General features: G+C 37.2%; 1 protein-coding gene across 5 annotated transcripts in view; it reads right to left on the reverse strand.

Moving 5' to 3' along the window:
• Window positions 1–23,694, reverse strand: part of LRBA (LPS responsive beige-like anchor protein) — a 387,071-nt gene that overhangs the window by 109,407 nt on the left and 253,970 nt on the right. For all 5 annotated transcript variants that reach the window (XM_008500801.2, XM_030450868.1, XM_030450869.1 and 2 more), the window contains 4 exons: window positions 15,740–15,857; window positions 14,052–14,154; window positions 12,060–12,175; window positions 9,737–9,849 (listed from right to left, as the gene is read on the reverse strand). In XM_008500801.2, coding sequence (XP_008499023.2) covers window positions 9,737–9,849; window positions 12,060–12,175; window positions 14,052–14,154; window positions 15,740–15,857 — 450 coding nt within the window. The remainder of the gene's footprint in view (window positions 1–9,736; window positions 9,850–12,059; window positions 12,176–14,051; window positions 14,155–15,739; window positions 15,858–23,694) is intronic.

Here is a 23,694-nt window from a genome sequence, read left to right on the forward strand (position 1 = left end):
AGAGAAAAACAAACTTTAGCAATTCATTCCCAAAAGTACAGGTTTCGTATCAGACACCAAAAGCCTCTATCAAAAAACTAGGCTAAGAGGGGGGTACTACAAAACTGGATGTCAAAACTTGACATAAACCAGAAGGGACAGAATTTGACAGAACTTCTGTACTCATCTCTGGTGAGCATTTGGATGACAGACAATAATTTCTGCTCCAATTCTAAACTGATTTACTGTTTTTTACTTTACTGGTAAACCACATTTTAGTCACTTCTAACACTCACTTTTTGAGCACTTCAACATAAGCCTCTATTGAATTTCATGTGGTTTCTCAGTTAAATAAGAAATCTTTTGGTCAAAAACTATTTGAATATTCAGTGTTCAAACTGCAATAATCATCATTATTAGTTAATGTACTCTACCAATTTTGGCATCAGGATATGAAACCAGAAAAACTCATGTAGCTGTGCTGCTTTCTTTTTTAGTCACTAAAGTTAACACACATTTCTGGTTAATTTGTTGAGTAGACATACTCAGAATATTTGTTAATGTTCTATCTAGTTAAGCTTCTTCCCCTTTGGAACTGGCAGGTTGTTATGATCAAGGTTATAATTCTAATCTAGTATTCTGACCAAAGGTACTTCAAATAATTATGATTGAAAAGCTGTAGGGAGAAGGGAAACAAACAGGACAGTAATGTAAAACGAGTCCTGAAGAATACTTCCTGTTGTTTTTAATTTGACCTAAATTCAAATTTTTTTCAAATATGGGTAAGAGTGTAAGCAGGCAAGACTCCCTGTGGTCCACAGCGAGGAAAAAAAAAATGACATAATTGCCCAGTTACAAAGCAGAGAAAATCATACCTTGCTATATATTACAGTTGCTAGATTCATTGCTTCAGAACAAATAGAAATACCTTAAAAAACCCAACAACAACCACAACAAAAAAAAAAAGCCACCAGACAATTAGGCCTCCGGTCACTAAACATGACTAAATTATTTCTCCAGCTCACAAAATAGTTAAACACCTGGTTGTGAAACCCTGGATGTTTTCTGAAGGGAAGGGTGATACTTCACATGCCCCATGTCTTTTATTTTTTCATCAGGCTCTTGCTACTGGCTGTTCACAGAGCAAGATGCTGAGCTACACAAGCTTCTGGAGTGGCTCCTTTCCTCTGGCTTTGCATTAAGTGACTCAGCATCTCCCCACAGGGACAGGCTGGTGCAGATGATACAACAAAAGTCAGCCAAGTGAATTCCAGTACAACCAAGTTGTTGCAGTTGCTTTTACATGCAGATTATCTCCTCCCATCTCAATGCTTTCTAAAATAAATTCAATATAATCAATACATACTAAAACCACTGATCTTTTTTAAACAAAGATACTTTTTACAACAGGTGTCAGTCCTTACAAGCTCTCTTTGTAAAAACCCTGTTTATCAGAAATCACATCATGAAATTTGCCATATCACATTATGGTATTAAATAGTTTTAAAAGCTCAATTTTCTTTTTGATTGAAATAGAGAATTCAATTAAAGGCTGGGATAAAAGCAGACAATAGTTGTGCGCATGCAAATTACATTAAAAGCATTTGTATCTGGTTTATTATTAAGAATTCTTTAAAGCTCATACATTCCTTTGAGATAACAACAGTCAGGAAAAACTGATCTAAAGGTGATCTAACAACCAGACTGTCTGAATATTTCAGTATAAATTATCTCTCATGGTACCAAACAGGGAAGATTCCCACAGTCCACAGGTCAAAAATGGATCATAAACTAATCTTAAGCATCTATAAATGAAGCAAAACTATGTTTAGCAATATTAGAACTGTTCAAGCAATATATTAGTGGCAGGATACATCTCTGGCCACCTAAAATCTTGGAAGAATTTGAATTTAAAGAAAACATCTATTACAACCATCCGAAGCAGATTCCAAAGCTGGAATGCACTGCTGATCTGCAAACTTGCAAACTCAATACAGGCACACAGACTTTTCCATAAGACTTAATCAGTTGTTCAGCACAACTGCATCTGTCACACATTGTGTATTTGAGGTATTACTACACCTTGATAGCTCTGGGATGGCAAATTGAAGGAAATCATGTCTTGTATACTTCCAAAGAAGTTAGGGTGAAGGGAAGCTGAATGTCTCTGCAACCACAAGGAGGAATCAAGGTTCTCGTGTGCAGTGAGAAGGGTATAGCATTGTAGTTGCCTTACTTTGAAAAAAAAAACCCTGTCAGCCAAAAGCAACAATTTGCATATAATATCCACTACATAATCTGTCAAATCAAAGAAATCCCTGCATCATTGTTCATTTATTTAAAAAAAGAAAATCCCTTTATGTATCTCAAGAAAGAAGAACTCATGAGAAGTGATGTGCACTAGCACCATAGCAGGAGATGAAAATGTTCTCTCTGCTTTCCCTTCACAGAGGATGCACCACTGCCACCACATCACACAAGCCCCTGTCACAGAAAACAGCAGCCATTATACCAGATCTATCAGACAATCAGAAATAAAGCCAGAATCCTTTTGGCTTGTACTAACAGCACAGGATCTCAAGCTAAAAGATAACACAAACTTGCATTTTCTGCAGATTAAGCACTATCAGAGCTCAAAAAATACATAATATTGTCTATCATGTATAAGCACCAAACCCTACAAAAACACAGAAGCAGGATAGAAAGATGTAGTCAGTAAAGTGTGGAGAGTTTTCACTGTAACCTCTACTGTTTCATAGAGCTATTACCATCAGATTATATGGATTTTATAAATAGTCAGCTAAGAGACCACCAATGTATTTTTTTTCACTTCTTTTCCAGATTACTATGTATGCTGAACAGTATGAAGTACAGAAAAAACCTCTGGAATGCCAGTGACCCCCCCACTTTGGAAAGAAACCTTGCGCCTCTGATACTGAGGCAGTTTCAAGTGATTAGCTGGATACTGGATGTAAATTGTTTTTTCTTAATCCTATTAGGCTATTCAATTCAGGCTTTTAGGATCATACTATTTTCTCCTAGTGATCTTCTTCTATTGATTTCCTACATTTGACCCACACTTTTATCTGCTGATACTTGAGTTTAAGACAGATCATCTGCTATGTCCATCAGAATAAGTGCACAGCCTGAAAACTACCTTAAACTCCTCCTTAAGCAAAAATCATCATTATTATTATTTTACCATGCTTTCAGTTTCTCTGAGAATTACTTTTATACCTCAACTGCCCTTTGACCTCAACAGGCTTCTTGGTCCCAGGAGTTTGATCAAATCAGTTTTAGACAGCTGCAGTCTGGTGAGCTAAATCCCTTCCTCATTTGCAGTGTGTGTGCAGTTTCCAACTCAGCCACCATCGTGCTTGTTTGGAAATCTGAATTACCCAGATGTGTGCTGTAGCAGCTCATATTCTGTTGGAGTTCCAATGTATGAATATAACAAAGAAGAAAGACTGTATCAAGAGAATAACATTCACTTTACATGAGGAAGACAGAAACAACACATTTAAAATGTCTATGGCCCAAGACATGTGCGTGAAATTATTTTGATTGCTAGTGCATTTTATGAGCAGACATGTGCCCTGTGGTTTCTTGTGATCATTTAAAAGGTCACGAACCTCCCTCAGTACATTTCCAATTAAGAGATGACATATGTTCAGGGCACCTAAAATTGAAACAAGAGCAAGATGGACAATAGCATCAGATACAAACTAGGAATAGCATCTTGAACATTCACTGTTAATTCTGAGTTATTGTATGTCCAGCCTCAGAGCATTTCTGCATTCCAAACAATACTCCCTCCTTGAGGCAGGGGAAGATCAAGATCATTAGGCTTACTACCAAGATGACTCTTATTGATCCTGTAATCTTGACTTCTGCTCTGATATCTAAATAAATTAAATAAATTAAAAAATAATAATTTAAAAGGAATGCTTGAAAATAATTAAGTGGTCCTGGAAACTCCTATATGTATCTGAAGTGCAAAGAGTCTTGAGAGTTCACAAATAAACCTCTGGTGGCAAAAAACAGAACAGGGAGGTGACAGTAAGAATGGCAGCAAGATATACTCTACTTACCATCCACTTACATGTTCTTTAAAGGGAATGGTTTGAAAGGAAGAATAACCAACTAATAAAAAGGAAGAAAAATCAAAACTAGGATATAAAATTATGGTTCTGACACTGAAACAGAGCAATGGAAATGCCCACAATAGTTTTAAAAAACAACTATCTAGACTTAAGAGTAGGTTTTCAGAAAGAATGTTTTGACAATTCATCTCGGAGATGTATTTTGAAGTTTCAGTCTCAAGAGGTCTCTATGCGAGTTGTGGAGGACCAGGCAGATAAACAAATGCATGTAAAACACCACTCCTTCTGTACAAGGTCCTGAGACTGATGCTGCGTCACCCTCAAACCAACAGATCTGCATAAAAACCTCTCTTGAAAGGAGAAACAAGTGGGTGACCAGCAGAGGTGGATACCGAAATCCAGACACTCTGGATTCACATCCCAGAGCTGAGGGGCTCTGAGCCCCACGCCTCGGTCGGGGTCCGGAACCCAAGCCCCGCCTCACGGGAGAACCGAGCCCCCCCCGGGCTGGCGGTGACGGGCGGGCCCTGTCCATGGTGCTGACGGGCGGGGCACCTGGCCCTGGTGCTGCAACAGTCACAGAACCACAGGAAGTCAGGGGCTGGGACCTCGGGTGATCATCCAGTCAAACCCTCTGCCAGAGCAGGGTCACCCAGGGCAGGCCACACAGGGACACATCCAGGGGGGGTTGGAAAGTCTCCAGAGAAGGAGACTCCACAACCTCCCTGGGCATCCTTGGCCAGGGCTCCCTCACCCTCAGTCAAGAAGTTTCTCCTCATGTTGAGGTGGAGCTTCCTATGTTCTACCTTCAACCCATCATTCCTTGTCCTATTGCTGGGCACCACTGAAAAGAGATTGGCCTCATCCTCTTGACACCCAATATTTACAGACATTAATAAGATCCCTCTCAGCCTTCTTTTCTCAAGGCTGAACAGCCCCAGTTCTCTTGGTCTTTTCATAGAAGGGATGCTCAAGTCCCTTATTCCCTGTTGCCCTTAAGAACATCCTGGTGACCTGCAAAACAGATGGGGCAAGCACAAGCCCACGGGGCCATTTGCAGTCTTGTCTCCTAATTTTGGCAAATGTGCTAGAGGAAATTATACAAGAGATCAACTCATCTGTCAGAAAGGATAATGGCTACGTGCTATCATTAAGTCCCCAGCGGTATCTGTCTGAGGGTTACTGGTATCTGAGAGTCACAAAATCATTTGCTCTCATTTAGAAAAACTTAGGTCACTAAACTAAAACTTCTCATTGGAATATAACAGACTACTCAGCACTTTACCTGGTATGGTCTCTTATTCCACTACAGGTTTTCTGGTCCAAAGAAAGTCCACAATAGTCCTAAAACTATAGCACTGTCCTGGGATATGAACAAGAGAACCTCATATTCTTGCACAGCTTTCTTCAAAGAGACACTTGACTTTTGAGTTCTCATTTAAAAACAAGGACTTCAATCTCAATTACAATCCCCCTCCATCCCTTTTTAGCTCTGTCTTTGTTCTACGAGGACAGATTGGGAAGAAAGGCTCTTTCTGCTCTCAGATAGACTTTGCTCTACAATGATTTGCTAAATGGTACCAACAGATGTATCCCTAAAAAATTAAGGTACGGCTCAGAGAATGGCTTCCTGTTTGAATGCTTCTCTTACTACATATATTTGCAGAAGTATATTAGGTACCCATCAAAACATTTGTTACTTTTGGTATCTCTTCATCAAGGGGCAACAAGAGGTAATTAAGCAAATTTCATGCCCATCCCACTCTGTTTCCTTGCAGGGGGAAATATGCAACACAAGTCAGCAGAATTCGGGAATGCTGAAGAACAGTCAGCAGTGAAATTTTCATTAGAACAACAAAATTTGTCTAATTTGTCCAAGTAAAAAAAATCTGTAACTTCTGTCAAAGTATATTTGACATCAGTGGCTCCCACGACCCAATTAAACACTTCATTTCACTGAAGGTGAAAAGTATTTGTTGCTTTTCTACACTTGACTGGTAGTCATTACATACATAACAGCCACAATAAAATTGGCATAAAATGGCATAATTTCCTTCTTCTAGTAGTGTCAGTCTGCACTGACAAATTACTCACAGAAATTTTGTGCCTTACAAAAGAAAAATTAACAGCTACTTGCATACAGCAAGACCTTGTAACAAACTTCAGAGACCATAAAATCATACTTTCATATCTCAGTATTTTCCATGTATTCATTCAATATATTTTTTTCCTTTTCCAAGTCCAGAAATACACACAATTTGTTGCTTCCACTGAATAAAGAAGAGTGGGAAGAAGTGTGCTTTTGAATAACATAAGTGGCACAGAAAATCAGCCACATTCTGGTGGGAAACTGTGTCTGTTGCATAAATAAAATATATGCTGCTATAAATACAATATGTAATACTCACTCCAAACTACAGTCACCTCTTCAGAAATAAACACTTGAGTCAAAGCAGGGTAACAGACTGGCAGTGCACTCCTGGCATTTGTCAGAAGCATTCGTCAGGCTGACAGTAATATTAACCACAATCCATTTCAGTTGCTTTGGTTTATCATTGTGTGACTGATGATCAAAACAGTGCCATGAGAAGCTGCTTAAGTAAAGTGTTGGTTTAACCTATACACTGCAGTTCCTTAAATCTCTACTAACTGTGGAATTCTAGCTAATAGGTTAACGAAACTGTTACTGATATCTGACACTTTCTAATACCTAACTTCAGCTTGCAACTTTTAAAAAGAAAAAAAAAATCCTATTTATTAATTTTCTTAGGTAACAAAAAAGTATTGAGCTGACAACCTTTCTGCCAAACCAAAACCTAAGTTTTTCTTTTCCTTACTCAGTGGCAGCACTTAATTGTGATGTGTTTCTGGAAGTGAATAAGGGAAAGAAATTAAGTAAAAGACTGCTGAAACTATGTAAAAAGTTCAAAGAAATATCTTTAAATATTTTAAAAGCTTCAATAGTGCAAAAGCACAGACATTCTACAATATATAATTAGCACTTACGTTGAAGCATTACCCCTAAAATGGAAGTATAATGAAAATATCTTGATACAGATGACATTCAGACAGTCTGGATATTGGTTGACATTGGGTATTAGTGAAGTTTTTCAGATATTTGCCAGAACTCATCATCTGACACAACGTTCAACATTTAAACCACAGAGAGTTGCTACTGCTAGAAATGCCTAAACAGTAAACAAAACTTGAAACTGTTGTGAGCAAGACAAGTATGTCATAAGGACTGTGCCTATGGGAAGGGCTGGCATTGATCCAGAAGAGCAGTCACATTTTCAGAGATCAAGACAGTGTCTGATCAACACTGAGCAGAACATAAGGGGCAATGCATGTTAAATATATGTATTTGTATACATACTCACTGTTCCCTAAAAATAGGGGCAATTCTCTGCCAATCACCTGCTGAAGATTAAAAGCCCCCAAGAATACCACGTGACAGGCTTAAACAATATTAATTAAATTGTAATAATTAATTATTAATGTTAATATTAATATTAATTGTACTGTAATAATTATTTCCTTTATCAAGGTCATAGTCTTCAAGCATATGATTGAGAAGGTTAAGTATAAACGTAGATTTAGACACAACCTAAGTAATGTCCTCTTCATAATGTCCCTAAGTAATGTCTTGTCCCAGCAATAGCAATGGGAAGTATCCCTCAGGACTTCAGGTATACTCAGTATTCCTCAAAAGCTACTTCCATTAATAGAGAAATCTATATAACCAGTCTCTGTTAATAAAAAAATGCATAGGAAAAGAGTGGTTTTGCTATCTTAATGGAGGCAAGAATGGTACATCACCTAAAATGAAGAAAAATTGTGCTACACTACACTTAGTTCTGTATCAGGGTGGAGGAAGAAAAGCTAAGACTATAGGGCTGACTAAATTTGTTAGATTACAAGTTAAAATGCAATTAAAAAGAGTTGCCTTGGAAGCTTTAATTACTTTGGCAATTACATGATATATGCAGAAGTGTCACTTAACAAAACTTTATGGAAAATGAGGTTGCAAAAACCATGCCATAATCAAGGAAGTTATTAATGACCAATACATTTAATTAATATGCTAATTCAAGATAGACAGAGCTAATGTCACAGAATCACAGAATCACAGAATCCTAGGGGTTGGAAGGGACCTCGAAAGATCATCTAGTCCAACCCCCCCTGCCAGAGCAGGGCCACCTAGAGTACATCACATAGGAATAAGTTTTATATTTTTACTAATGTGCAATTCACAAGTGTGTTTTAAAATATTATTTGTCTTTGAAAGTTTGTTAAAATATAAAATATGTGTAGGTTTACCCATTTGTGTGAGCCAGACATTCTGAGAAAGCAGAGTTCATGGCTTAGTCAGGTTAAATAACACTATTAGAAAATGTTAAAATTACAGCACCCTCAGTACATTTCTGCTTTGGACTTAAGAGTTTTCCTTTAGTTCTGTTTGTACATATATAAACACAAACAAAAGGTACAGTATAGTCTTTAAATATATATATACACACATGTACATATACACCTATATATACTTGATGACTATACAGCACCCTTTTTAAGGTTAAAATACTAAATCTGTAGTAAAAACCCCTTCATTTTCTGGAGATTTTCACAGACCTGTGTTTAAATTAATCAAATACAAACTGAAAGCAAGAACTTTCAAAAACTGCTCTACTTCTTTGAGGATTCTTATATTCAATCAAATACCATTTGTATGGAAGACTTTTGTGAAATACAAGTTCTTTTTAAAACACATTGTTTACATTTTGCACTATTTTCCTCCCCATGGCAATAACTTTCCATAATACCTTGCTTTTAGAAAAAGATTCTGCTTGATGACCACTGCACCAAGTCTTTGCAGAGAAAATGAGAGATGCTTCTACTTTGCAAAATGAAATATTCCTTTCTTGGAAAGGACTGAAAGACTATAATCACATTCTATAAAGCTTTAAACAGGCTGAATAATATTGCATCTACATATGACTGTTTGGAAAAGAACCTTAGAAAACAGAAACCTTAGAACAGAAAAACCTTAGAACCTTAGAACAGAAAAACTCTACCAGAAAGGAGTTGTTTGGAAAAATTGTTTAAACAATTACAGTGTCTGTCTGACAAAGGACAATTAATTTACTTGAGCACACCTGAAGGGGATTGTAGAGGAACTGAAAAAAAAAAAAAGTAAGTTTCTGCTTATGGGAATAAGGACAATGATTTTAATGTACTTAAAATATAATGATATCACAGGCTTTGCTATTAAAAAACCCCCAAAATTCTCACCAGAAAAACAAAAAAAAAATGTTGGTTTTTTTTTAACATTACTTTGGTAATTTTTAGCTAAACTTTAGCAGCCTCAGTATTTCTAACTCCATTAATATTTAAAATTCAGTGTAAGGCATATGCTACAACTAAGATCACCTCCCATTAACCGTTATTGGACTGATACAATCAAAAGCAGAAAGAATACACCAGTAATTCATTTTCCACTATTTGATTCCTGTTATCTGGATGAGCATATAGAAATGAAACATTGTAGTGATTGTGCATTTAACATTAATGTATCAAATGCAGCAAAACATGAATAAGACTTAAAGCTACGGTGATAAAAACTGGAGAGAAAAAAAGCTGTATCTGATGACAAATACCTTTGACAAATCTCTGAAGTTGCTAGGAAGTGTAAGGTCCAGCTCCTCTGACTCATAGTTGGTGATAACCCAAGGGAAGACAGGGTACTGATTTAAATCATTGTAAGTTCGACCTGACAAACAAGAAAAAAACCTCAGAAGAGTTATACTGAACTAAAACAGCAACCTTCAAAGGTTAAACAATGTAACTTCATGAGCTCTTAAAAAAGAACTAGTATCACTTGGTTTAGATCTTTTATCACATTCTACTTCAGTTTATTGAAAAGGATAACCAAAAAGTTCACAAATTGCTAGCATCCAATTTAAAACACTGCAGCCCATTTCACTTTGTCAGTTCTTTTGCAGTCACATTCATTCACTTTCTATGCATTTTTCCTTTCCTTGTTTATGTCATCTTGTCTTCTGTTTCTTTACAGTGAAACACATAAAAAAATACAAAGGTCGTGAGTGACTTCTGTTGATTCTAAAAATCAAAGTAATTTTTTGCATAATGTATTAAATTCTGTATGTGAAAGCAGAGTGAAGGTGCTCAGGATGAGAAAATGAGAAATTATGGAAGTAATAACCATTCCATCTAGAGAGTTGACTTTGATGGGAAGTCTTCCTTGACCACTGAATATCTGTGGATGTGCCAACATTCACCAGAACAGAAATCCTGTTCTAGTTTCAGGTACACAAATGCAACTTCATACATTTGCAAGATGGAAATAACATCCAGCAAAAAGCCACCCTATTCAATTAGAATAATCACATACTATACCTACATATACACCACAAACTCCCCTTTGTAATTTTAGTATGCATAATTTTTACACTGGTCCTGTCTCTTTTTCTGTGTTGCTGCAGAAACCCATTCAGTCACATCCCCTCCAATCAGTGTGTTCTCACATTTTATCAAGCCTGATCTTAAAATTCTCAAAAATCAAGTTTATACTTCCTCACCAGAGATATTATTTCACAACCTAAATCTATCAGGTTGTCAGAAAATATCTTCTAAAGCTTCACCTGAGCTTTTCTTTCTCCAGTTTTTTTCCATCATTCAGTATTTCTCCATCCTGATTTGCAGAATTTTTAAATGGTACGGCCAGATCCTTTCTTTCCTTTACTGTTTGGTGATGTTGCACAATATGTAATCTCATTCAGGGTTGAGGCTACTTACATGATACTGGGATACAGCTTCAAATTGACAGCCATCACAACAATCTTTTAACATCCCATCATGGTAAACTAAACTCTCCCTTTTTTGATAATATTATATTATTGTTCCTTTTAACCTCAAATACCAAGTAGGTAAGAATTCTCTTTATTATTTCAATAGTCTACTTAAGCTGAAAGAAACAGTGTCATGATCATGCCTTATCCCATTTAGACAGTAAGGAGGGAAGCAGATCCACCCTGCTTTTATAAAATCTGCCAGCATCCTGGCATCTCTGACTTAATGATTGATTAAAGAAACCAGCAAAACTGACCATTTGTATAAAATGCAATTAGTGTGAGCAGAGGCATTTGTTATATCAAGTGTGTTAGCAAGAACCAAGTCTGAAAAGGAATTAACAGACCCTTCAGCACCATCAATACCACAGAAAAAAGATGAAAATTGAGAAATTTTGTAAGTTGGTCTGAGAAAAAAATATGTTGGAAAGTAAAAGAGAGGTCATAACACTTAACAATTAGCATGCATTTACTAAACTGAAGTCAAGTTGGTTAGAAGCTAACTGGGTAAAATGGGTTAAATGAAATATATCTTAGCATTTACAGAATGAGGGATTAGGACAACCACACAGAGTTGTAATCCAGAATTAGGGTTTAGGAATAGATGAATGGTGTCCTGACACAGCAATGCTGGGGAGACTGACACAACACTCTTTTCCAAGACCAACCATCTATTTTGCAACTGTAATATTTTTGGATTTCAGGAACATCCTGCTGCCCAGCTGAGACTGACCCAGGTCTACCAAGAACTTGTTGGTACACTGCTTTTCATGGAGCACAGTACTTAAGAATATTAAAGAACTTACTATTTATGAGAGTCTTCTAAATAGCAGCTTTGTGGCTCCTGCACTCCCACAGCAGTCAAGATATTCTGACTTTAGAGATAATTTTTAGGTGTAGTTCAGCCTGTAGTTAAGTGTATTAATTGCCTGCCTCTCTATTGTTATATAAACTTAAAAATAACTATGAATAAAGTACATATATTAGGATTTTGTAAAGTTGTTCTTTGGGAGGATATTGTACCTAGAAAAAGCTATCTATTAAAAGAGCAAAATTATGTCTGTTGAGATTGTGCCATCCTCTTCTGAGTCATTATGGTAATTTATGTTACCTGCTATAGTGTTTAGAAACATCAGGTATTCAAAGTTGGAGATTTCTCTGTGTTGCCATCTCTGGGTCATATTGGAAGCTTTGAAAATCTGCCGAGGACTGGCCAGAGAAATGCGTCTGGAAAAAAACAAATAAATTGGAAAAAATAACAACAAATCTTGTGGGTCTTCCTTTTTTCCTACCTGAATTTTAGTGGCAGTTGTACACACTCTTTTTACTCATTCCACACTCGAATTCTCTGGTGACCAAATTGCTATTTTGGATACCTGAAGTAAATTTTTTAACGTTTTATAAACTAATAAGAACAGAAGACATCTGACAGATGGATATGTCAAGATTTCAAACTGAAACCTTTACAGCTGTGCAAATTCAGCTGGGCCATAAAGCCTTGATGTATTAGAAGAATCTGTTACTAGTGATTTAGAGAGATGGCAGACAACTAAATAAGAAAATTACATGACTTTTAGAATTTCACATAAAAGCCAACTTTTAGAAGAAACTTTTTTAATTCCTCAAGAACAAAAGAAAACAATGACAGTAGAATTTCCTTATGAAGCCCACCCTCTTGAGAATTAAATTTTGGGCAGTGCTGGGGAGTTAGCCATAAGTAACTCAATTGAACTTTCAGAATCTGATGCTGGAGCTCCTCATGTTTGTGAAAGAAGACTACAGAGTCATTTCTTGGAGGAATAAATCAAGCAGGGAAGAGCTTACCATAGAATTCCCAAGACTGTTTTGTTCATAATAAAAACAGCTGTAAATACCAGAACCACAACCATTAGGAGAGAAAAAATCTAGATACAGTTTTTGTTCACAAATCTTGACAGGTACTGGTAAATGATTAAAGAAAACAGCTACAGTAATTGATTTTTTTTTTTAATTTTAATAAACTACATCATACTGATGACAAATTAATCCACACAAATGGATGTGAAATTTTGAACAAATATGTCTGTACTTTCAAGTATATTTAAAAATTTTCAGACATAATTTACTTATGTAAATAGAAATCCTTAAATTCTTACAGAGTGGCTATAATTACAATTCAAGATATTTTTTTCTGGACTCAATTAAGAACAGAGGTAAACTACAAAATGCCCACACCAAACACCCATGGGAGAACATCCCAAACTATCCTCCATCTGCCATTTCTGAGCAGAGAAATCTTTTTTTAAAAAATAAAAATTTTACAGTAACGACAGTCAAGATACTTCTGGGTTTCTGTTTCTTCTGAAAAATTAGGAACTGATTTTCTTTAAAATAGTTTACAATTAATTAAAATACAAGAGGTAAACAATACAACTAGAGATGGGGTTATACCTCAAAAATTTATTTGCATCAGTCTCAGTAAACATTAAACTGTGCTGTTATGCTTCATCTAGAGCATATCTGGTAATCAAGCCCTAATCTTCTGCTATAAAAGATGTAGCAAACTGAAAAATATTCTTCAGTTTCAGGATCCAAACACTCAGTGTGACACTAATACTAATTTCTTGCTATTTAAAATGTGAACAATGTCCTCCAGAGCTAAAAGACAAGCACACCATAAAAAATGCTTCACATGCTGTTCAGCTTATATTTTTCTACACATCACTACAATATCCTGATGAGAAACAATCATTTTAATCTGCATTTAAATACTACAGAGGATTCAAGGATATTACAGTCAAGGTAATGTAATTGAACACTGTCATAAAAGCTAATCAGTCCTAAAACCAGTGTTAAATCTGTCTCAAATCTTAGTGAGTTGGCAAGCATAAAGAAACCTATTTTCCTTAAGTAGGGTAAGTGATTGAGACTCACTGCCAAAAAGAAGCTGTATTCCCTATAACAGACAAAAATCACAAAATAACTGCTAATAAAGAAGTTTTTATAATACAAACACATGGCAAACATGTGCGTGCAGATGTGATAAGCTGAGGATGGGTATGTTTTTCAGTAAAAAAGGAACTCCAAGAACTGACACATAAAATTAATTCAAACTGTAAAATACCTGGTCTGGGGTAGTCCAAAGATAGTACCAACACCAACCCGAGGCAAACAGTTAACCACTTTCTTTACCATTGCTTGGTCAGGGAAGTTGAACATCACACCCACTGTGAACACAAGAGTAGAAATATGGCATGATTTTACACCTTCTATTTCAGGTTTTCTGGTGCAATGAAATTTAAGCCTAGGCTTATGTGCTGAACAAGTAAAAGATCAAACATGTTTCCTACAGGTTACTACAGATAAATTTTTTCCTAATTCCTAGAACTAATTTTATTTACCACTAACAAGATTTTCATCAGAAGCTCTCACTGTTATACATTTCACAAGGTCTACATTTGTTTTCCTTTCTGAAAAGAAGTTAAACTTATATGCACAGATTGACTGCTTAGAACTGATTTTAAAAGCAAAAAGTTTATATATTAATTGGATCACATTTACCAGTTTACTTCCTAGACATTTACAAGATATATTCTTCAAAATACTGGCTTCATATTTTGTTTGAAACATTCAGTGAGATTTTTAGTAACCTGAAAATCTAAATAACACTAATTATGGTGTCATCAGTGGACATTTATGACTTTGCAGAGTGCAGATATAGGCTTCAAAACAGAAAAGTGCTTATGCATACAATTAATATTCTGTTGGACAATAAACACTTCAGACAAGCACAGCAGTGCTATGCCAAATATGTGTCTGAATACTTACAAGGCATGTTCAAGATCAGAGACCTTTGGAAGCTCAGACAAAACCTCTCTGACTAGCATATGAGTCAAAGTATGCATCTGTATGCAAAGTATGCAAAACTGCATAAAACATATTATCCTATGAAACCTTTTCTGCTATCAGGACAACAACATTTCACATCATTATCAAAATGATGTTATACATTTTAATAGTGTCACCTTTAGATCTACTAAATCTGGTATCTTTATAGGCAGTTTTCAGAATTTGTTTTTCAAAATTTCTTTATCAGTATAAAAGCACTAAAAGTGCCTTAAGAATCTTAATTTAAATTGCAGAGCCATCATATGACTGGGTTTAAAATTAAATTTAGAGGGAGAAAATAGCAGAAGAAAGTTCTCCAAGTCTTAACACACTATTTGAGTGTGTTGAGTAATTTCTCACAGTAAACATGTGTGTCTGAAAAAGAAACTGAAGAAAGAGGTGGGTGAAAACCATGGTTCATTAACAAGGTAAATCCACATTTATTTCTTGGAGTTCCACTAGGTTCTAACTGGAAGAAATTATTACTAGAAATAAACCATGAAAGTATAACAGTCACTGGTCTAATATGGTTGTGAAATTCTGTCATTATGTTTTTCTTCTTTATGTGTATAACTACCAACTGTTAACCCTCCAAAGGCACAAAAACACCCATCGTGCATAACAGGTCAGAGGTAGGTGTGCCTTCATCCAGAGTTTCCAGAGAATGCCAAATAAACATGAGATATGAATGAAACTAAGGCACTGCAAAATCCCAGTTATCCTGTTTCATCATAATTCCTCATTGAAAAAAAATGAAAAGGAAAAATTAAATTACAAAAATGCACTAACTCAACTATTGAGACACTTCATCAAAGCCCTTCTGCTATCTACACAAACCCATACCAAAGAAGAAGTGACTAAACAGCCAAGCAGAATGACCGTGTCCCCAAATCAACATTTGTCATTCATTTAAACTCACTGTACCTCTGTTTGCCATGAAGATCTCCAGTGCTGTATTTTGCAAAAGGTAACGTCGGGAAAAGATAGATCGAATTTCTGAGAAGAGCCATTTTCCATGGAGTCCTTCTGTATATGCCAGAATCTAGCAGAAAGAGACACAGAGAGAATGCTTTATAGGTAATATATTGTAAAAAAGAAACTGACCCACAAACATAGATTCTACCAATTACAAATGCAAAATGTGCAGCAAAATTAAAATATGCTCAAACTTCAAAGTATATTTCAAACCTATAATAAAATATTTGAAGTCCTAAATTCAACAATTCATGTCAAGGATTTTAAAAATCTGCTTGTATTTTTTCCTTTAAAGACAGCTGCCTATTTTCCATAGCCAAGGGAGTGTCAGAAACATTGGCCTTCCAGCAAAGCATATAAAAGTATCCTGAAATATATTACTAGTAGTGCCAGTAGATGCATCTGCACTCACTTTAGCATTGTAATAACAGGCCTGTAACAAATAAGCAAGAAAAAAATGTCTTTAAAGAAAAAAAATGTTCCATAGGTTTTCTGTTAAGGCAACATTCATTAATTCTGGAACTATAAATGTTGCCTTTATAAGAGGTTAAGTATAATTTTGTCAGCTAAGGTTAAACACAAACCTGCAAATGAACTCAGCATAATCGCTTATGGAGTAAGCGGTTGTCAAAGTAACTTGTTACAATTTCTGTCATCCCATCTGACAGACACAGATGCTTAGTCTGCCTTCACAATTCAAACTAATCCCATTTTCAGTCATCAGCCACTTTGTTTCTTTGTTCCTTCACTTTTTCCTTTTCATTTCAAAGCTTAATTATCTAAGTGTTAAGGGACAGCAAGATCGGACACTTCTCTGCCTCAAATTAACAAACCATAAACGATGGGAAATCTGAGATTTGTAAATTTTAGCAAGCACAAAAGCACCTAAGAGAAATCCATCACAGAAAAGGAGACTCAGATATCACCCCACTGAACATCACTCTTACTGCAGCTCCACTTGAGCAATAGATTGCATATAGAAAAGGAGAAATTCAATCCTTTAACATAACAAAGGCTGTTAATGAACCCAATCATTGGTTAGTAGATTTTTAGGAGGATTTTACCCCACATGTAGCATATATTCACAAATAATCTGCATTTTTGCAAAAGAAAGAGCAGAACATCTATAAATGCACTACTAATGTTATAAAATACTAAACCACCTTTGTGAATTAAAAGAAAACAAGACTGGCAAACCAAAAGCTGCTAGACAGTACAGAAGATCAAAACAAAGAAAACCATCTCCCATAGGTTTTTTTTTATTATTTGATCCCTCATTTTCCCCTCAATATAGACAACTTCTCTCCCAACAGCTTGACATACAGAAAGAGAAGGGAAAAAACGAGTAGCTATTCCAAGCCACAAAATTCTAGAAATACAAATGCAAAGGACCAGAGGTTGACAGTAGTTGCTAATAATTTCTGGAACTGGGGAACTAACACACTTGGGCTATGCTGTCATTTTCCACATTACATCCATAACCCATCCACACTAATTGTCAGATTTGTATAATTCTACAGTGCTATTCAGAGCCTCTGTGGATGGCTTTTGTCACATGCAGATAAATATCCTTTAAAGAGCACAACATCAAAAGAGGTAACAAAGGAGACAAAGTTGCAGTGCTCATGTACAAAAATTTCTCAGTAATTTTCCAGCTTATGATCTTGAAGTAGAAGCTTACAATTCCAGTGATTATTTCTTCACAGAGACAGGAATGTGATGACCTCTGCTTCTCTGTAGTAACAATTAAAAGACCACAGCCTGCTTGTCACTATCAGTCTGTGCACTGCAAATTCAAACACTTATTACACGGATATTGTGAGTAAAATCAGCAAGATAAATAATCATTACTTTTACCCCACTAAGAGAGCATTTTTGTGTGACAGTAAAAATTCTAAACAAGTCCAAAAGCTTGCTGCGTGCCACTTCTCTGAAATTGCAAGGAAAAGCCCTGACTTGAAAACAGCAGAGGTGGTTTAGATTGTGCAGCCATGATAAAGTTATTGTACTCAGTACAACAGGATTTACCGCAGAAACTGGAACTGCAGAAACATCACCAGTCACCACTATAACAATTGTTTAAACCACTCATTAACAGAAGTTATCAGGAGTGAGAACCAGCTGAGGCCTAGCAGAGCAAGGCCTTCATTTTGAGTTCCAATAGAGGTTGCCTGGTCTGCAGCTTCACTTCAAAGTCTCTGGAGTTCAATTAAAACTGGATTAGGTGGAAGCAGACCTTCTTTGGGACACTGTTCTCTGGAACTCCAGGCACACTGACAGCACCCTAGACAGAGGTCTAGCCTGGCAGTGAACCAGTTGCTATGGAAACTGCATCATTACCGCTGCTCCAGGCTCATCGCACCACCTATAGTACATGAAAGGTCCAGAAGGACAAACATGTTTCTTTCATGCCTATTGCTAAGTATTCCTTATGAAAATCCAATTCAACCTTTCCCTCCCTGCCAAAGACCTGATTTTATTATTAGAACGTCCTCACTGCAGAAAATCACTCATACTTCAAAATAAATTCAGCATTTTTATTCTGGCAAAAGAGAATTTTTAAAATAACTTCTAATATTATCAAAATACAACTTCCAAAAACTGTTTTTCTTTTACCCGTTTTCCACCTGTAAGCCACACAACACAGATTTCTACTCAAGAATTTAAGAACTAGCTTTTTCATATAATTGTTAAACTTTAAAGCAATTCATTTATTTATGATTTTGGTACCATCAGTTTTGGAACAACTCATGGAGCAAAGACTAGTGGGGGAACACAATTTATTGTCAACTACCAAAACAGTGCCACCTTCCACACATGGAACAGTATTTGTAAAATTTCAGCTGACTCAAGACACCAAACTAAAGTTAAATCTACCGCACATTGCATTTATTACAAAAGATGCTGCACCTTACAGGAGGACAGACAATACATACAGGTCACTGTTTCATTTTGTAGTATTTAAAACAAACAAATGAGCCCACTGTAAAGATCTATAGTACCGAAAATCTCATTATATGAACTGGTTTGTGATTAGACTGCGTCAACACCACATAACAACACTACTAAAAATACAAATTTACTTCCACCTTTGCATCAAGTCCCTTCTTTACTTCAAGTAATAGAAATAAAGGTCTAAACCCATGATCAATCCTCATACTCATGCCGCAGACTCTGAGTCTGCACAGCAAGAAGAAACTCCCCAAGAAAGCAGTAAGCAAAAACAGTGTCTGGGGTCAGTGCAGTGGTGTTTGGGAAGCAGAGGGGTCACAGCGGTGGCTCCTGTGAGAAGCTGCTGAAGCTCCCCCGGTTCCAGTCCCTCAAGGCCGAGCAGATCTGGGAAGCTGGATGTGCCTCTGACACTGACATGTTCAAGAAAGGGAAAAGGAAATGACAAAAAATATGGAAAAAGAGACCTGGAGAGGAGAGGAGAGAAAGAGATGACAGACTAATGCCAGAGCAAAGAGACCCAGGTCAGTGAAGAAGGAGGAGGAAAGGTGCCCTAGCAGAGGTTTCCCCACAGCCTGTGGTGAGGAGGCAGCTGTGTCCCTGCAGCCCACGGAGGTAAATGTGGATTTGCAGCCCCTGGAGTGCCAGAGATGGGCAGAGGTGAAGCTGCAGCCTGTGCGGGATGACAGAGAGGGTCAGCTGTGGATCTGCAGCCCTGGAGGAGCCCGTGGCAGAGGAGGTGACTGTTCCCGCAGCAGCCGTGACTCTGTGGGCAGCCCGGGCTGGAGCAGTTCCTGAGGGAGTGCAGCCCATGGAGGGACTCATGGCCGAGGGGTTCCTGAAGGACTCTCTGGCGTGAGAGGGAGCCCGCGCTGGAGCGGGGGCAGAATGTGAGGAGTCCTCCCCTGAGGAGGAAGGAGCGGCAGAAACCCCGTGTGGGGAACTGAGCCTGAACCCCCCCTGCCCGTCCCCTGTGCCCTGAGGGGAGGCGGCAGTGAAGCGATCCGGACCCGGGGAGAGGGGAGGGCTGGGGGGAAGGTGTTAAGCTCTGGCCCTGTTTTCTCTTTCTCCTTGTCCATGAAATGAGTTCTTTTCCTTCCCAAGCTGAACCTCTCAGGTTTTTCTAACAGGGGAATGCAAATCTCCCTGTCCTTGTCTCGATCAAGGAGCCTTTGGGTGGATTTTCTCCTCCCTGCCCCACAGTGGGGTGGGGGCTGAGCCCTGGTTGGTACCGGCTGGGCAGAAACACCACCAAACAGCAAGCTGCAATTTCCACTTCAAGGAGATTCTGAAATCAGAACTGCATGAAGACTCAGGTAGCATAGTGCTACTCGTGAATTAGGGTCATACATAAAGAAGTCCTCTCATCACAATTTAGAGTTGCAGATCAGCTAATTTTCCAGCATTAAAATGTTGAGGAAATGGAGGATGAGCAACCTGGATTTGTTCAGCCTTGAGAAGAGAAGGCTCAGGGGAGACCTTATTATGATGTTCCAGGACTTAAAGATGGCTACAAAGCAGATGGAGACTCCCTGTTTACAAGGAATCCCATGGACAAGAAAAGGGGCACGAGTTGCTCCTGGGGAGATTTTAATTGAACATCAGAGGAAAAGTTCTCCTCCTGAGGACAATCAGACATTGGTTTTGTCTCCCAGGGGAAGTGTTGGATTCTCTCACCTTGGAAAGTCTTAAGTCTCAGCTCAATGGGGTGCTGGGACATCTCACATAAACTACAACATTTGAAGGGTTGGACCAAATGATACTTGAAGTCCCTTCCAACCTGACATTCTATGGTTCTATGAAAATGCTCACTCAGAAGCTGTTCTGTCATTCCACAGTTTTTGAACACATATGCCCCACCCTACCTTTTCTCCAAAACCCTTCTTGAATGTTGATAATAAACAATGTCTCTCGTAAAAGATTACAAGGAATACTTAAAAGATGGCATCTCCTGAATTAGAAACCCAAGATTAAACAAACATTTTGCTTTACCTTTTAAGCAAACCAATCAGCCATCATATATTTTATTTCAGAGAAAAGTACTATTGATCTTGAAAATGTGAATAGGCTAGAAGTAATTAAGTCTGCAAATGGGTTATAGAACTGAAACAGTAATTGAATAATTATATTACTTTAATGCGCCAGCCAATTTAACTGCCACAAGTAAAATAAAATCTAAATAGCTTGTTTAAAAAGCTGGTGCACATTTGTGCATTTCCAGAAAATGTTATGATGTACCAGAAAAAAATAAACCAAACCAAACAATAAACCAACACCATAAAAAAAATATAAAAAAGCATTTAATTTGCATTTAAATTTGATTGCAGTTGAGAGATAAAATCCATAAATACATTTTTCTAGAAGCATTCTCTGTCACATCACGTCGGTTTTGTTCCGGAAAGCAAAATTCCAGCACTTTGGGACTATAAAAACCTGATCCTGAGTTCATGAGGAACCCGCATCTCCACCACAAGGTCAGCTCTGCAACTGAGGATCCTCAGATCCTACTGTCCAGGTACAACTTGGTTCCTGACTGCAGGATTCACAGTGAAAGGGTCTTCCTCTGCTCTTTGTTTAAACAGGTCCAAGTACAACTAACTGGTAGGGAATTATATCAAATTATGAATAATTTTAAATATCAAAATGCTCTTAAATGCATCATGGTTTATTTTTAGATTTCTCAAGAGAAGAACAAGATATTAATTTTAAATCTTATGTATTCACACAATAAGCCACTAAAATTCACAGTATCCATCCAGTCCCTCCTGTGAGCATGCAGTCTGCTATACAATCCTGCTCGGCATTTTCATGGGTGACAAACTCAATTAAACATATTCATTACTTTAATGTTCCACTAGACAGTTTTTTACCCAGCATAAAAAAAATAAAATAAATAAATAAATACTCTGTGACCTTTGTATCGATCAGAGCAAAAATAGCTTATGCTTGGGTGTGGGTGGTGAAGGGACTGGGGAGGGGGGTGGTAAAGGACTCTGTTTTCTCTTCCAATTACTGGAGGAGATGATAAAACCACAGCAAATGATGTATCAGCTCATTTTATCTTATCGCTTTGGGGCTAGGTGACAATGAAGTTCATATTTCACTGGTTCCCATTGAAGATTGTGAAAATTACTTGCCCTTATGACCTGAAATTTCACTGGTAGACAGAAATTTCTCTTCTGCAAAGTAATGTAATTTTTCAGATGTCAACCTTTAGCCCAGCTTTAAAAATTAATTTCATTTATATTAACCAATGATATTGATATTTTCACAGAATGCTCTTTGATACATGAACCACCAACTAGCAAGATGATGTGCTCTGGACGGATCAAATTATTTCATCTGGAGCTGCTAGAGACAGACAGATGTAACACAAAGTGAAATTCCTATTCCATAGCACACTAGCCTTACGTACCATGAGGGTTCTGGACCTGTAAACAGTTTAATCTTTAGATAAGACTTAGTTTGCTTCTAGATCCCCTCAGTTTTACAATAATTTCTGGGTACAAAATGCAGAAATAAAAACACCATTTGTTTGGATATTAACAGAGTCTGACTGTCACAGACCACAGCTCAGTACCCTTCTGATATCATGAAAAACACCTCCCAGATGATTAAAACAGAGGAATGCAGAACTCTTATTTTCTCTCTTTATCCTGACATTAAAGCTATATTTCTAAGTGAAAAAAAGCAAGCAGTGAAGACTTTCTGAATGTGGTCTTCTACTAACTACAGATATCTGATTACCAAGAACTAACTTGGGGAAAAAAATTACAGGGGGAACCTGTGTTCAGATTTTTTCTAATTTGTCTATGGGGTTCTAAACACCTCAGATAGAGTAATAAATCTGCAAACAACATTAGCAAAGATAGCACCAGCTATCTTACTCTTTTCTACTTATTCCAGTATTTCACAAACATTTCCCCCCCTTTTGATTAAGCCCTCGGGAGCAGGAGTTCATTATAATGCAAGACAACATTTAATCAACCCAATGAACAAGAAGATCTGACTAGAAAGGTGAGTAAAGCCTAAAAAGCATGAGTTCAAAAAGAAGAAAACAGATGTCGGTTTGGATGGCTTTCCAAGCCCTGGAAGGTTAAGGATGTAAAGCTACACATTTCTTTGGAAAATAAGACAGCAGGGTTGTTTATGATAAAAGGAGACAGAAATGAAGGAATTCATAGATTCTTGTAGGAGCTGACATCTTAGTGAGCCTGTTACGTTCTGAGTTAAGAGTTAGTAGGATCTGCGCACCAAGAGGTAGATACAAAAGGCTCATTCAGCTGTTTGCATTATCTGGAAGTTTGCCACCAGGAATTAACTGTAACAATTTACAAATGAGTCAGCTGCACTGTCTGAAGCAGTGGTGATTTTGTGTCCATTCTGAGGTTTTATCATTGTCTTGAGAACACGCTAGGTAAACAGTGATTAACAAGTTTTTCATTGACAGTGTGCGAAATAAATTGACATTCTCAGTGTGTTTCCAATAAACATGCATGTAAATTAAAATTATCAATTCCTGAGGTGTAAAATGCTACAAAGAACTAGCAGTAATTTATTATGGAGACTACCAAGGGCAGCTTTTCTAAAGCAATCCCCCCATAATGTATCTCTGACACACTAAAAAAGCAGTGTGGATACCAACCCATCCCACAAACCATGCACTCCAGAAGTGTCAGTGCCACACCTGCAAGCAGCAGAAACTTCCACTAGAAAACAGAAAGTCATGACAGGGTTTTCTTGTTTATGTCATGTTTTAGACAAGCAATTCTCTGGCCAATCATGCTCTTCTCATTTGCCTCAGTAATTTTTGCTTTACTAGTAATTCACTTGCAATGTGTTTTTGTGAAACTGTTGCAGAAAAACCCATTCCTAACACCACCTCAAGATCCTATGAAGATCATAAAGAAAAAAAAGTGCATGAATTAAACTGGTAGCTCACTACTCCAACTTTT

The sequence above is a fragment of the Calypte anna genome, chromosome 4B, assembly GCF_003957555.1.
Source record: "Calypte anna isolate BGI_N300 chromosome 4B, bCalAnn1_v1.p, whole genome shotgun sequence".
In the NCBI taxonomy this organism is placed as follows: domain Eukaryota; kingdom Metazoa; phylum Chordata; class Aves; order Apodiformes; family Trochilidae; genus Calypte; species Calypte anna.